The sequence below is a fragment of the Eptatretus burgeri genome, chromosome 13 (assembly GCF_056783735.1).
Source record: "Eptatretus burgeri isolate ZD-2024b chromosome 13, Ebu_testis_v1, whole genome shotgun sequence".
Lineage (NCBI taxonomy): Eukaryota > Metazoa > Chordata > Myxini > Myxiniformes > Myxinidae > Eptatretus > Eptatretus burgeri.
Window position 1 is genome coordinate 84,242,338 of NC_140973.1, and position 15,743 is coordinate 84,258,080.

Sequence of the window (15,743 nt, forward strand, 5' to 3'; positions counted from 1 at the left end):
GAGGGAAGATGAGCTGGAAACCAGAACTATCTTGGACCTGTCCACCTCATGTGGTCTTCGACGTCCTGGACCGGCGGGACTCGAACCCGCAACCACGATGCCACTCCAAGTACCAGGGACGGAGGATGAAGGGCGGACACCAACCAGCGCGAGGGCGGACAAGGCAGCGAGCATCAGCAGGCAAGGCCAGGCGATCCGGGACCATCCGGCAGACAAAAACCAACTCCCCACCCAGTCGGATCGCGCCGAACAATTATTCACTCCTTCTCCAGAGGGGAGGAGCCGCCTCCTCCGACCCGCCCTCCCTCACTGGACGGTTTTGGCACGCAAATGCGTTTTTCGCCCCCGTGATTGGTCAAAAGGGGCGCCAAGTCCACTGGTTGGACTGGGGGGAGGAGGGGGGGGGCGTGGCGGGCGTCACAGCGGACTGCCCCTCAAACAGGAAGAGGAGTAATATTGTCCTGCGTTGGCTCTCATTGACTGACCGACGGCAAACTCGCTCGCATCTTTCTGATTGGTCGAGAGAGACGCCAAGTCCTTCTTGAACTCCGCCCACCACGAGCGTTATGGCGTCAGGATGGAGCGAAGGTGTTGTTATTGTTGTAAGTCATGTAAAATGTAAAGAAAACCCTGACTATCAACATAACTCCGCAGCACAGGAACATTAATCGCCCATTAAACATAGGACGGGACCCTACCTAGAAACACATACTTACTGATATAACTGATCTTTAAGGACTCTGGCTGTTGTGTGCTCATGGCTGCCAGATTCGTAACAATATCACTGCCAAGCTAAGTGAATCTCTCTGTGACCTCAATATCATCACCACAAACAGGTACAGACAGGACAGCAGCATCCAAGATGTCATTGAAAGCCTGGATCTTAATTTTGACCCAGGAAACTCATAATCGTAGTGGCTCCGACTTCTCATTCAGCACCTCGAGGGCTGCCAAAAGAATATCCAGAGTCTCCGCAAAGATGACTGCATCATCTGCGAAATCAAGGTCAGAGATCTTGACATTCCCAAACGATGCACCACAACTTGATCTCTCCGACGTCTTCCCCATCCAGTCCATACAAAGTGTGGATTTTTCATGCTGCTGCAAAGTGTGGGGGCCTGCACACAACCCTGACACACTCCAGTAACAATTGGAAATAAGTCAGAGATTGTGTCACCACATCTCACAACACTCTCAGTACCAGAGTATCATTCAGATGTCAAATCAGTTTTCGTGGCACCCCACGAAGACCAAGAATCCTCCAGAGGAAATCCCGAGTCAATGAATATTGATCAACATAGGCTGCAAGCAGCCCCTGCCGAAAGTCTCGCCTGCATTCGGTGAGGATCCGAAGGGCAATTGTTGACCTCTATGGAGTAAAGCCTGACTGCTTTGGGCGCTGGTGCTCAAGCAGATGGCGGCGAATCCTATCAATAATTATCCGAGCAAATAACTTGCCCAGCCCTGAGAGTAGTATCACCCCTTTGTGGTAGTTGTTGTCCTGGCAATCACCCTTCCCTTTCCAGAGAGGGACAACAAGGCCCCTCTTCCAGTCAGTTGGGATGATGCCTGCATTCCATGCAGAGCATAGAACTGCATGCAATGACACGAGTGCAGCAATTCCACCAGCCTTGAGAAGTTCAGCATGGATGCCACAGATTCCTGGAGCTTTACCCCATTTCAACAGGTCCACACAGCCTGTGTTTCCACAAACGAAAGTTGATCACAGTTGATTGGAGGATCAGCAATAAGGACAGCAACACCCCTGACATCTAACCCAACAGCTGGTGGATCAGCCTTGTACAACTGCTCAAAGTAACCGGCCCAGCAGGCCTTCACTTTGAACTCCTCTGTCAAGAGCCCACCACCCTCTGCAGTACACCATGAGATGGGCTTGGAGGAACGCAATGTGCGAATTCCCCTGTAAGCAGGATGAGAATCACCTGACCACAGGTGATGCTCTTTCCCCACAGATTCCTCGCACATACGCCTTCTTGTCCATGACTCAGTGCACATAATGTTTTTTGCCTCAACTCCCTGAACAGCTCAGCTCTGCCATTAAGCCTGGCCCTACAACTGATCAATGGTATCCAGTGTCCCTTGAGAGACACCATTCTTCACCAGATGGTGAATTCCAAGACATCCATTGGCAACATCAAGGATGGTGGTCTTGAAGGCACTCCACAAATCTTCAGGATCCCCCAAAGCACCCAGACCCCCTAAATCCCCAGTCAGCCTGTTTGCAAACTCCTCAGCTACCCTCTCATCCTTGAGCTTGCCAACATCCAGCCGAGGCTGGGATGGTACCATTCTCCTGGATTTAAGCTGCTACTTCAGAGTTTCAACCACAAGCCTCTGGTCGGTATTGAGGAACTGAGTACTCTGGTAGACCCTGCAGGTCTGGATCATCCTCCAGCGACCATCAACGGGCACATGGTCGATCTCCTTTGCCACACCTCCAGCATTGGAATACCAAGTGCAGTGATGAGCCTGTGGGTGCTGAAACCATGAACCAGCTGCCCTAAGTCCATGACTTCTTGCAAACTCAAGGAACTTCATGCTATTCTGGTTCACAGTTCCAGACCCATGGGGACCAACACACGTCTCATAACCATCCCTTTCAGTTCCAGTCGATGCATTGAAATTCCCCTAGACTAGAAGAGTATCTCGCCTGGGACACTGATCAACCACAGACTCGAGCGTGGCATAGAATGCGTCCTTCACGCTGAGATCACTCGCCTCAGTCGGAGCATATACAGATCCAAGGGAAACGACACTCAAGGAGTGACGAATCATAAGTTTCGTAATACGCTCGTTGACCGGTGTTACCTCAATTATCATTGGAGTCAGCTTATTGGACACAACTACAGCAACTCCTTGGGAATGGTAATCATCAAAGTGACCAGACCAATAGTAGGTGTAACCACCCACCATGATCTCGCTGCAATCCGGTCTCCGAACCTCAGAGTGTTGGTTGGTAAGGGTGGTGGGTTTGGGATCTGAGGATCCTGAGTTCAAATCCCACTCAGCTGTTGAATTGATACCAGGTGGGGTTGACTCTGCATGTCATCCTTCCGAGGTCGGCAAAATGAGTGCCAACCTTCTGGTATCCTGTGTCAGAGTGGCGACCCGTCCAGGATTGCGTCCAATAGCCAAGGAGACTGCTTAGGCAGCACCAACGCTCTGCACAGAGTATGGTCCCATTGGATGGATGGATGGAACCTCAGAAAGTGCTGCAATACCGATGTTCAGATGATGACATAGACAGGTGATCATCCTCTTTTACAGATAGGATATTCCAGGCTCCCACCCGAAGGGACTTCCTCAGGTTAATCCAAGGAGACCGTTATCTGGTGGACGACACCTCAACACCACCCCAACACACACGACTGCAATCTGACCCGGGGAGGTTACCCTGTAGTTTTCCTCCTATCATGAATGAGTGGGGGTCCCGAAAGCTTTTCCCAAATCACGTCATCTGGTGAGGTGCCCTGTGGAGGGCATCTGCACTGCAGATATTCCCACGGAGTGGGTTTTCAGATTTCTTTGTGTTTTTAGTATGTGTTGTGGAGTGAAGGGTTTTTACGGTGGCCGGAGTGCAAATCCTGCCACCAACCTCCTAATAAGAAGGAACCCAACTGCAGAATGATGTCCGCAGACACAGTTGGGCACTAGATATGGATGGTCATTGGCTCACAAGTTACTCCTCCACCCTTTGACAGGTTTTGTTTTTAATCCTGCTGGGTGTCCATATCATACACCCTCCTCACCAGGAAACCTGGTGGTGGAGATGCTATGGTTGCCGACAACCCGACCATGAAACACGTGAGTACAGGTTTACATGATACACGTGGCAAGTCACAGATCTAATATGACCTGACCTGACAATAGCACAAAAGTTCTCAGATCTCTCCATCCTTTGGAAGCTCGGTTTGTTGATTAGTTTTAAGCCTTGTTTCTCAGATGTAATGAGTTTAAATAATGTTTTGTCTGTTCCTTGCATTTTCCTTAGTTTTTTTTTTTTAATTCAGCATTATTCATCAGTTTATAGAAATCCTTTTCAAAGTTGCTTTTTGCTTTTGTTCTCCATGTCTATATTGAAGTCAATATATTTCTTAAGTCAGTGACTTTGAGCGAATTTAATTACAATCTATGAATTTTCTTTACTATCAATCCTGCACTCTCAAACTGTTTGTTTTCGATTTCTCTGATGAAGAACTTTCTTCTCTTTATGATATAGTATTGTCAGTAGTTTTTTTTCCTTCGGGTTACATTTTTTTTATTTTTATGAAATTATTGTTGATGTTCGTTTAGCCATTCCTCTTTCGGGATTTCCTTTTCAGCTCCATGGGGAAGGTCTTTATGTTTTTCTTGCAAGTCTTCAGGATATGCCGAATCATGCTCAAGATTATACCCATGATATAAATCATCCAAGCTTTCTGGGTCAGATGTGAGAACATCATGTTGGACCTTTTCTTTCTTTTCTTCTCTAACCCATCTCGGCTTCCCATAAGTAAGAGTTTGAGACAAAGCCCAGAGCGGTGAAATAGTGAGCGGGGTCTAGTCCATATCATTGCTTATTATGAAAGACTGTTCTGAATGCCTCAAATACATCAGTCTTTCGATACAAGCAATGATATTTGCCCACATTTTTTATACCAAGCCTTTTTCCAAACTTTCGTTGCCTGAGAATATTCCTCATATGGCTCTTATTCAACTCGTTCTGGAACTTTCCTTTGAGGGGAGCTGTGTTTCTTTGAACCTCTCAAAGGAATTCATGGAGTCATATGGATTTATTGTGCACTGCTCCTTCCCAATTCCATATTGAGGCGATGCATGATGTCATCGCCAGGCGCTGAAGGAAGGGAGTACTCAGTTTTCACTCTTTGTTTGTTTTTCAGGGCGATATCTCAGCCATCCTTTGGGCTAGGAAGCTGAAATATGGGGACAGAAGTGAAGATATGCTTTGCCAAAAAGATATTTTTTTTATTTTTTGATCAATAAATTAACTAATTACTTCATTATTATCGATTTATTTTCTTTCTCATCTGAGCAATATCTCAGGCACCTTTTAAGCTAGGAAGCTGATATTTGGACATGACATCGACTCAGTGATTTAGCTATAAAGAGTATTTTTGAGTTATTGATTAACCAATTAATTATTCATTTTTCAATGAATTTTCAAAGAGTTACAGATTCGGATAAAACAGTGGTGGTTCAGGTACATGCTATTAGCCAATTGATTAAGAAATTAATTATTTTACTATTACTATTTATTTATTTTAATTATGCAATTAATCAATGCTGAGTGGGTGGGACGCCAGACTGACAATAGACGTAGTAATTGCTCATACAGAATTTCACACACCATGTTAAGCTATCATCCAACATATTCTATCTCTCCCATCTACTGTCTTGTCTTCTGCAGATATGAACCTCTTCACTCTCCCTTTTCTGCATTTTGTTTGCATGTCATTCCACCTCATGTTGCAGCTCCTCACTCACGCACCATAAACACCCCCAGTTTTCTTCCCTCCTCCACCTCCTAAACGACTGGGTTGCATTGGTCCGTTGACCGTGCCAGTTATTAAGAGGTCATCACACCTCAAACTTTCTCTCATCTCCCAGGCCAAAATTACATTCATTTCCTGTAGTAATTCTCCCCAGACTACTGTAGTATATGAGAGTACAACTCTCGTATACTATAATTCTAACTCTCACATTTTTGCCTGGGCTGTCTCGCCACTCTGATTTCCTCGAGTGTGTGTCTGATTTGGATATTGGGCCATCTCAAATTCAGCCGCTGATGGCTGTGGCAGCCATTTTCCACTGCCATCAAAAATTTTGAGATGGCCCAATATCCAAATCTGTTCATAATATGATAGGCTACTCGTGTGCCAAATTTGGTGCTTTCCTCACAAAATGTACAATTGTTATGCTAAGTTGCCCCACTATTATACCAAGTCTAAGTTTCATGAGCACAAGCAGCACCTGATCAGGAATAGAAATAACTTGACGGTCAGTGATGAATTCACTGACAAGACTTACAATCCAAGCAAATAGATGAATGTTTGGAACACCTGCATACGTCTTTACTTTCTGGTCAGTGAATTGTCCAATGGTGAAGCTCTTCTTGTTTAACTTCTCCTTCAGTTCATCTCGTTCCTTCCTGAGACTGGTCACTTCCAGTTCGAGTTTGTCAACCTTTTGTTTCAAGTCAAGCACCTCACTGCTGTCTGCAACTGGTTGATCCTCATCATCATCAGGGGAACAAGCCTCAACCGGGAGGTTATCTTCGACTGCGGCTGGGGCAGAGGCTGCAGTGCAGCGTTGGTGCCGCTCATAACGTTCAATTGTTCTTCTCTTCCTGTGTACGAGTGACTGGGGCTCAGGGCGAGTGAGGTGAAGGGATTGCTCAAAGTCTGGATGACTCGGATCACTACTTGGTTTCCCTACAAAATAATCATATGTTTTAGTTAGGTTTATATCGGTACTTTTGCTTCTGACAGTACAGATGAACATAGTTACATGAAGGTCAGTAACTGATGGGAAGCAATCTAATCCATTAAACTCACCTGTCATAAAATGCCGACCACAGACTAAAGCCCATTTTCCTGGCTGCCAGGTAGTGGGTGTCATTCCAGTAGCAGTTGATGAACCCCGATCATGGGGATGTACATGTTCCAATGTATCATCGACTCTTTTAAGAGCTACAATCCATTTCTGCCGCTGGAGTTCTGACTCAGCTGTCTTTGTACTTGTAAACTTGTACAAGTCTGAAGACGACGATGGTTCACGAGCGGTATTTGATGATGTAGATTGTTTCAGAAGTCAAGGATGAGACAATGTGATAATGTTTGACCAAGTTATAAAAATGATCAACATGATGTGGTATGGGTGACAGGTTATGAGCTGCAAAATGTCGAAAACCCGGTTTCGTTCAACAACTTTCAAAATTTGACCTTTGCATAACCTTTAAAGGTCACAAAACAATGGTGTGGACATTAAAATAAGGAAACAGGATACGTGCTGTAGCTTATTGGAGTGAGTTCGTCGAAGAAGGTCGAAAACCCGGTTCTATTCCCACAACTTTGAAAATTTGACCTTTGTGACCTTTAAAGGTCAAGGATTATGACCTATGGTGAAAAACTTCCTCTGGAACATTCCAGGAACAATATAACGTCATATAGGCTATATGGCATTTCACACTCATCGGATTATTCATACTTTGATGAAATCAGTGTAAAAATAAACTTGAAGGGGCGCCACGGGCAAGGTGTTTGAGATTGAGCAAAATGGTTTCAAGACTTTAGGTGGGGAATGACCTCAAGATTATGCATCTATACAGTAGACTAGGCGTAAGTCGGCAGCGTGTAACTCGTCACTTCGCCTAAGTCGGCAGCATCAAAAAGTCCCGAATTTATCTAATGTTAAGTCCCTATGAATAAAGGGTCATCCCTCTGTAAGTCGTCATCTCTAAGTCGTCACTTCGTCTAAGTTGTCAGATGTTGTCCGTTCCCGCGTAATGGAAACTCAAGTAAATTACCACTCCTAACTCGTCACACGGAACTGCTGCCTCGTGAGAAGCCCGATTTCATGGAATCGTGATGCTCGCTCATTGGTTTACACCGCCAGTGATAGGCTATTTATAACTGCGTACACACACGTTGATCGCACTGCAGGCAGGACAATGGCGACTAAACGTAAGCTTACAACTAAAACCTACCAAGAAAAATACGACATTATCCAGTTTTGCGAGGCAAACCCACTGATGAAGAAAACAGCCATAGCTGAGAAGTTGGACATCAAACGGCAGACATTGAACGATATCTTGAAGAATAAGGGCAAGATATTTGGACAAGTGGAGAAGATCACGAGGCCGGTGGTAAGTGTGAAACGCGTGAAATGTGTGTCCTTTGAAGATCTCGATGACGCGCTCATCATCTGGTTTCGGCAAATGTCGGCTCAGCCAAATATTTGGTTGGACGGTGAAATGTTGCTGCTGAAGGCACGTAAATTCGCTGCAGACCTCGGGGATGATGATGCCGAGACCTTGCCGATGCACTGGATAGACAGATTCAAAGTGAGGTGGGGAATCTGCAAGGTCAAGATGTGCGGCGAATCAGGCAGCGTGGATTCGGCAGTGGTGCACGACTGGAAGGATGGCAAATTGAAAGACATCTTGGAAAGGTATCAGCCTCGGGACATGTACAATTCCTATGAGACTGGGCTTTTCTGGCAGATGCTGCCAGAAAAGTCTCTGGGGTTCGTTGGTCAATCCCATCATGGTGATAAGCCAGCGAAGTTGTTGTCTTACAGTTGTTCATTATCTTTATTTTTGATAAACTGATTCATGAATTCCATCTTTGCTTGATCACTTTCCAACTCACCAATGAACCCCCACCTATGCCCTGAAGATTGTGTTTTCCTTTTGGTACAATAGCCGGCTCTCACACGTACGTGTCCAGGCCACGCGCGACTTCATCCTTCACCCCACAGTCATCATGAATGTTCGCATACGCGTAAGTCGTCACATTTCTAAGTCGTCACTTTTTTCTCGGTCCCGATGGCGACGACTTACGCCTAGTCTACTGTATATTAATACTGAAGGACCAATTTTGTGCTCCTCCTAGCGGCCGCGTCACGTTTTTCTCGGTACTGTGACCTGGACTGAAAGAAACATGGTACCTGTAAGAGTGCATCGCACATAGTGGCAATTGTCAAACTTCAACTCTGAAGCAGAATAAACACTTTTCGTTTTACATTCGTTTACATGGCGACGTGTGACGTCACCGCCGAGAGGCATCGGGGCGTCATGACATCATCGGTTATTCGCTGACGCCATTACGTCCGTCGTCAGAAAATTACTGCTGAGTGGTGTAATTACTAATTCCACTCCTTGAAAATAGTGTCTGCAATGTAAAATCCTCTTCTGCACATGGTGACTACCTCAGAATTTGAATTTGACACAAAAAATGTAACAAGAAACATTGTACAGTGGACACCACTTTATAAATCCACCATGGGACCACGCCGTTTGGATTTATTAACCGGATGGATTTATTAAGCGGAGAACCTATTTTCAGCCACCTACTGGATAGATAAGACAAAAAGCGAATGTCGTTAAACACTGCTTTATGCTACAAAAACATTGATTTATCAAACGGTGACAAGGGGATTGTTCAAAAGAATCTCTCCAAGGTCGCTTGCTTGGGAGGGAAGGTTTTGCGCAAATGTTCCTTTATTGAATCCGTCACGTGGTGGAAATCGGGATGGGCAAAACCTGAGAGCTGCATTCCCCTGTCCAATTTGGCGAATGCCGTCCGCATCTCTGCCGCTGTTGGCATCGGCTCGGGTTCGTCGTCGCTTTCTTCCCTTGGCTATTGGGATTCGGGGTCGGAGGGATTCGAGCGGCGGCGGGATTCGAAGTCCCTTACCAGTTGCTGTTGTTATTGTTTTTTTTTTTTCACTCTACAGCAGCGCATACTACATCAAGCTTAGGTTGAGACCGCACACTTACCAAGCAGGTGGATTTATTAAATGGCGGATTTCTCTATGTAAAATTCCGTTCCAACTCATTTTGGTCACAATCAGCGGCTGGATTTTATAACCGTGGATTTATAAAGTGGCGTCTACTGTATCTTCTATCTTCTATCTTCTATCTATACATTAATACTGAAGGACCAATTTTGTGCTCCTCCTAGCGGTTGCATCATGTTTTTCTCGGTACTGTGACCTGGACTGAAAGAAACTTCGTACCTGTAAGAGTGTATCGCACATAGTGGTAATAGTCAACCTTCAACTCTGAAGCAGAATAAACACTTTTCGTTGAGACGGGGGCGGGGGATGAAGAGAGGGGGGGGGGGGAGGAAGAGAGGGGGGCAGGGATTGAAGAGGCGGAGGGCAAGGTAAGCAAACTTTTGGGCGGAGGTAAACAAATTGAAAGCGGGAGACGGGGGGGGAAATGGGGCGGGGGATGAGTGGGCGGGGGCTGGGGTGAATTAGGCGGGGTTGAGTGTGAGGGGTGGACAGGGGGCGGGGGCCCGGGGGCAAGTGGGGCGGGGAATCAAGAGACGGGGGTAGGGGAGTGAATAGGCGGGGGCAGGGCCGGGGTAATTAAATTTTTGGGTGGGGGTAAGCAAATTGAAGGCGGGGGGTGGGAGGTGTGGGGGAATGGGGCAGGGGCGGGGATGAGTAGGTGGGGGCAAGCACGCCCTGTCCAGTCCATGTCCCTCCAATGTGGGTGAGCTGGTGAGGGTGGTTGAATGAACGGAATCCGTCTGTGACGGGGTTTTGGCTAGTAAAAATATTGTCATCCGAGCTCTCAAAGTTTGGGTGTTCATATGATTTTTATGTCAAAACTCGAAATTTTCTAAGTTCTTGACCTTGTGACCTTGACCTTGGGACGAAAATGAAAAATCGAGCTCTGTGGGGCTATGCAGGTGCCATTGGGCTAACCAAATACCGAAACCACTGCCAGATTCGACAAACCCCTTGGAGAAGATGGATTTTTATGTAAAAATCGCAATTTTCTAAGTTTGTGACCTTGTGACCTTGACCTTGGGACGAAAATGAAAAATTGAGCTCCATGGGGCTATGCAGGTGCCATTGGGCTAACCAAATACCGAAACCCCTGCCAGATTCGACAAACCCCCTAGGAGAAGATGCAAATTGAAATCGGCTACCCCCTAAAAACACGTTTTTTGGGCGTCGCTCCACCCATAATGGGCGCACCACGCCCATTTTCAGGAAAACACAACTCGATCATGATATAAACCTCCCACCAAAATTTTATCAGGATCAGATCAAAACCCAAGGAGCTATGCTCGGGACAGACAGACAGACAGACAGACAGACAGACAGACAGACAGACAGACAGACAGACAGACAGACAGACACACAACAATAACGAATATAGTGGTCACTTATTTTTTTCGTGAAAATATTTTTTCGTGAACCAAAAATTCAACTCCCATCTTGTGGGATCTGGCAGTACAGCCTCATACACTGCACAATTTCACCATGCTGATACGAGGACAAAATAAAACAAGTCTTCAAAGTAATATGTATACTAACTAATAAGACTAAATCACATTTATCGATTGTTGATTCTTTTTCAATATATTATTCACTTTTTATCCTTCCTACCTTTTCAAATAATCAGTACTAGAGCATGGCAGTGGGCCTTCAACATCAGGACTATATTAAATAACAATAACTCTGAATATTTAAATAATAAAATTAGTATACATTGAACAAAAAGCAGGATCATAATCCTGAAATATACTTGTCAGGGAAGAAACAAACGAGAATCCTAATCCTGAAACTTGTCTGATGAATTTTTGGACTTGATTTTTCTCAATACACTTTTTATCCTGTCTTTTCAAATAACCACCTACCTACCTGATATGAAAAATCCCTTCCTGAGTTTGGAAGGTGTGGCTCTGTCTGGAAGTGGAACCGGACCCCAAGACCATCTCTCGAACCACCACCCACGTCCCACGTGACACGCACGACACAGACTAGATACGCCTCCTTTTGTTTGTTGATATTCATTCAACAAAGTGGTGAATTACCACATTGATGCAAGAGTAAAATGCTTAAGCAGTTAATCTGACGAAAGCATATTCTCCAGCATAATATTCTGTGCATTACAATAACATCTTATCTTTCTGTCTTCGAATATCGACATATTTAGAGAGAAACTCGCCCACAAAGCCTTCCTTCTGTGCATGTGTACCGGAAGTCGGAAGGCCACCCGGCTAACAACTTCCGGATTGCGTGACGTCGGCAATTGCTCGTATGGCAATCCTCAAACCCCAGATCCGCAACAGTATTTTTATATATCATTTGTTAATATCAATTGTAAAACGTACCTCAATTCGGCCTTTGGCTGCGATGTAAATTGAACAGAAATGAACCTTTATTTTTATTAATATTATTATTGTGGGAGATTCCAATAATTTTCAGAGGTTTAGACTCCACACAATCCAGGAGAGATGGATGTGATGCTGGGATGGCAGCCCATAGCAGAGAGCAGTACTCCATTGAGGTATGTACAAATGCCTTGTCGACTGTGAGTAGTTTTGATTTTCCAAGGAAAGACTTGGATCAACAGAGGATGCCCAGTCTGCAGCTTGCTTTGGAAGCGAGCTTTGGTATATTGTCGGCCTAGTAGAGGTCAGGGCTGATGGTGAGGCTGAGAAGTTCGAGAGGCTGAACCTTTTTCAGTGGTTAATAATGAAGATGGGTGGCTCCATTTGATGATTCTTCTGGCGTGACCGGGTGAGATGGTAAGATTTTTCCGGATTGAGGGACATGCTCCATCAGCAGATCAGCATCTGATCATGTCTAGATCAACAGAGTGAGGCAGCTGCTGTCTGCCTGCCAGTGATATTGTATTTTACAAAGCACTGTGTAGTTCCAAGTTCTAGCAAAGGTTTGTATCATTGTGAAGGCAGGATTTTTTTGTCAAATACAGTATTGCTTTTCCTTGTTTTTACAATGTTTTGAAATACTTTTTAAACTTCCTTTTTTAATCAACTTTTTTATTTTGGTATCTGAACTGCAGCTAAGGAATGGAACTTTCTGTACATCTCAATCTGCACTACCATGATGTAGTTATTGCCTTGTGCCTCTTTTATTCCCAAAGCTGCTCGCCTGCAATGTTTGCTTTATTGGAATTTGTTTTGTATCTTTAAACTCATTTACACTGTAAGCTTGCAGATAATACATGTATGGCACTGCCAGACAGGGCAACGTCTCATTTTATGCAAATTTCCAAACCCTCCCACCCCGCAGAAATTTTACTGAACCCGTGACGGGCTCAGAACATTCAAAGGCAGATGATGATCAGACTGTGGATATCTACCCAATCCACATTGTGCAGGATAATTGTGATGGAATACAAGGCTCCTGTTGCCATTTCTCGAAGCGGCTAGATGTCAGTGACCTCATCCGTTCCTCAAGCAGGCAACCGCTGCTGACCCTGCAGCAAGCTCAGAAACGGTGCGTTGCTTTTGTGTTGCTGTGTTTACCTTTCTTCATCACTTCGGATGAAAACCTTGAAGATGTAATAAAGACCAATTGATGTATTTTTGTTTTTTTATTTACATAGTCGATGCTCATGGAGGAGTACACTAAATTGATCAGGACAAAAGGAACAGCAGAGAGAGAGAGAGAGGGGGGGGGGGTAAACCCCAACACCAGAGCTGAAGGCCAAAAGAGAGAGAGAGGCAGACAAACGGTGCACAAACAATGTAGGAAAGGATGCATGGGGTGGACAAGATGGAAATAGAAGGGAACTCTGAGGGAAAACTTTACATTTGGAAGGAGGGGGGGGATTTCGGTGGAATGATGTTGGGGGGTAGATGTTAACGAGGGTAGAAAATATCGATGTTGGATTGGGGACGATCTGAGATGGTGGAAAACAGCTGTAAGCTATGTTATCTTAGGAAAACAGCTATCTTCGTTCCTCTTTGTTTTCAGTAACTGTCGACCACTAATATATTGCAGCAACTATTAGCATATTTATATTAATATTTTATAATGAAAGCAGATCGCACAAAACAGTAAAGGGAATACTGTGTACATAATTGCCGAAAAAAAACTACCCCTGTGGACTGTATCGCCATGGATTGCAAAAACGGGTTATAGAGCATGTCGTTGCACTCAATGGAGTTCCACTTTCTGCACATTCCTTAATCTTTTATTCGCTAAAAAAAACTACCCCTGTGGACTGTATCGCCATGGATTGCAAAAACGGGTTATAGAGCATGTCGTTGCACTCAATGGAGTTCCACTTTCTGCACATTCCTTAATCTTTTATTCGCTAAATTTTATTTTCTGAACAGACGAAAAAATTAAGCTGAAACCTTTGCTTAAATAAATATGCTTGGTTCTAAAAATCGCTAATTTGTTAACATTTTCAGATTTCACTCCAGATTTTGACCATAATTTAGTCCACGCGATCTGATTCTCAAATCACCTCTAATATTTCAATGATGTACTTTAATTAGTCTGTGAGAGTAGATTGTGTTTTCAAATCAAGGCATTCTTGAATAGGCTGAACAAAATGGCAAATTAAGTCTCCAGCAAGCTGACAGAGGGCAAACCAAGGATGATGCCTTTCTGAAGGATAATTAAATAAGGCCATTAATTATCTTCAAAAGGGGGTGTTTTAGATTTTTTTTTAATTTAGTTTATGCTATGCCATATATGCATGCATGTATGTATGTGTGATATATATATATATATATATATATATATATATATATATATATATATATATATATATATATATATATATATATATATATATATATATATATATTGTTACGAATTTCCATCCGCCGGCATGTGAACGACCGCGTTTAACCGAATCGCGGCCGTACGCCCACCGGACGAACAATTCAGTCGCGGCTTTACGGATCAATGCCGAAAACCAGCCACGGGTGTGTTATTGACGTACACCACGGCCTAGTCAACACTCTACCCTACAGGGTCCGATCGCCGAATGGTCGATTTACCTAATTATTCGCGCGGGCAGACTACCGAGAGACTGTACCTCAACGAGGCCTGCTTGGACACGCGCCGCTTTAAGCAGCTCGCTCCGTTTTGGGATAACCGAGCGGGGTTTTATCGCGAGGCCTCGTTGGACACGATTCTATTATCGGTTATTCAACAACCAACTATATTCCGAGTGCAATATGGCAGTTCAATTGGGGAAAAGGACGCAACGAGCAGGTCAACATTTGAACAAGCACATTTATTACCACACATATGCAGTCAGGTATTCATGCAAGAAAAGCACGTATTCAAGCATGCACATATGCAATTATACAGCCAACAAAAACAATGCAAAGGAACTACGACCGTCTATTAATTATGTACAGTCACTTATTAGTCTTACTTATCGGACTCTATGCCACAAAGTTCATTCAAAAGTAAAGGAAAAACCCCAGGACAGATAAGGGGTAGACGGGACCTCTTGGGGTCTTTATAACACGGAGCCATGTGGACCGCAGAGGCTCCACGAGACCGGGCTGGCTACCTTCACCTCGCTGGGGCAGCCCGCGGCGTCCCGTCTCCACGACCCCCGGTAAGGCAGGGCTCGGCAGGCCACGCGCCTTGGCTCCGCTGCGCTCTCTCCTCCTTTCTACACGCCTCCACAACCTCCCTCAGTCGACGACTCAGCGAGTGACCACGATCTGCAGACCTTGACAGCCTTTGACCCAGGCAGAGAGCGACCACGACCTGCAGACCTCGACAGACCTCCACCGCAGACAGACCTCGACCTCAGCACCTCGTGTCCTTTTATCTCTACAGCGCATCGCCCCTCCCTTCGCAGCGCACGGGGGAGGAAAATTCCAGGGGCAGGGCGTTTTCCTTGCCGAATCGGGGCCTTTCTTTCCCTTTTCCAGGGCGTCGTTTCTTCATAGCTAGTGGTGTCGCTTTATAACTCTTTTTGTTGGGTTCTCCTCCTGCTGCGCTGGCCGGCGCAGATATTATTCATTGGGGGGTGGGGCTGTCGTCCGTTCTCCCCCGATGAATGCCAGGCTTCTCGCAACCTTGTGCCGAGGTGGAAACGTGGTTGTGTGGTTATGAAGGTTGTGGTTAACGTGGCGTGATTGTTGTAATGGTGGTTGGTGTGAAGGCGGTTGATGGTGAAGGTGGTTGGTGGTTGGCGTTGTGGAGAAGGTGGTTGGTGTGATTGGTCCAAAATAACGAGAGCAAAAGAAAAA

General features: G+C 45.1%; 1 protein-coding gene across 1 annotated transcript in view; it reads left to right on the forward strand.

Moving 5' to 3' along the window:
• GTF3C1 (general transcription factor IIIC subunit 1) overlaps positions 1 to 15,743 on the forward strand; it is a 135,995-nt gene that overhangs the window by 10,662 nt on the left and 109,590 nt on the right. Inside the window, exon 3 of the mRNA XM_085853434.1 lies at positions 12,802 to 13,008. Coding sequence (XP_085709560.1) covers positions 12,802 to 13,008 — 207 coding nt within the window. The remainder of the gene's footprint in view (positions 1 to 12,801; positions 13,009 to 15,743) is intronic.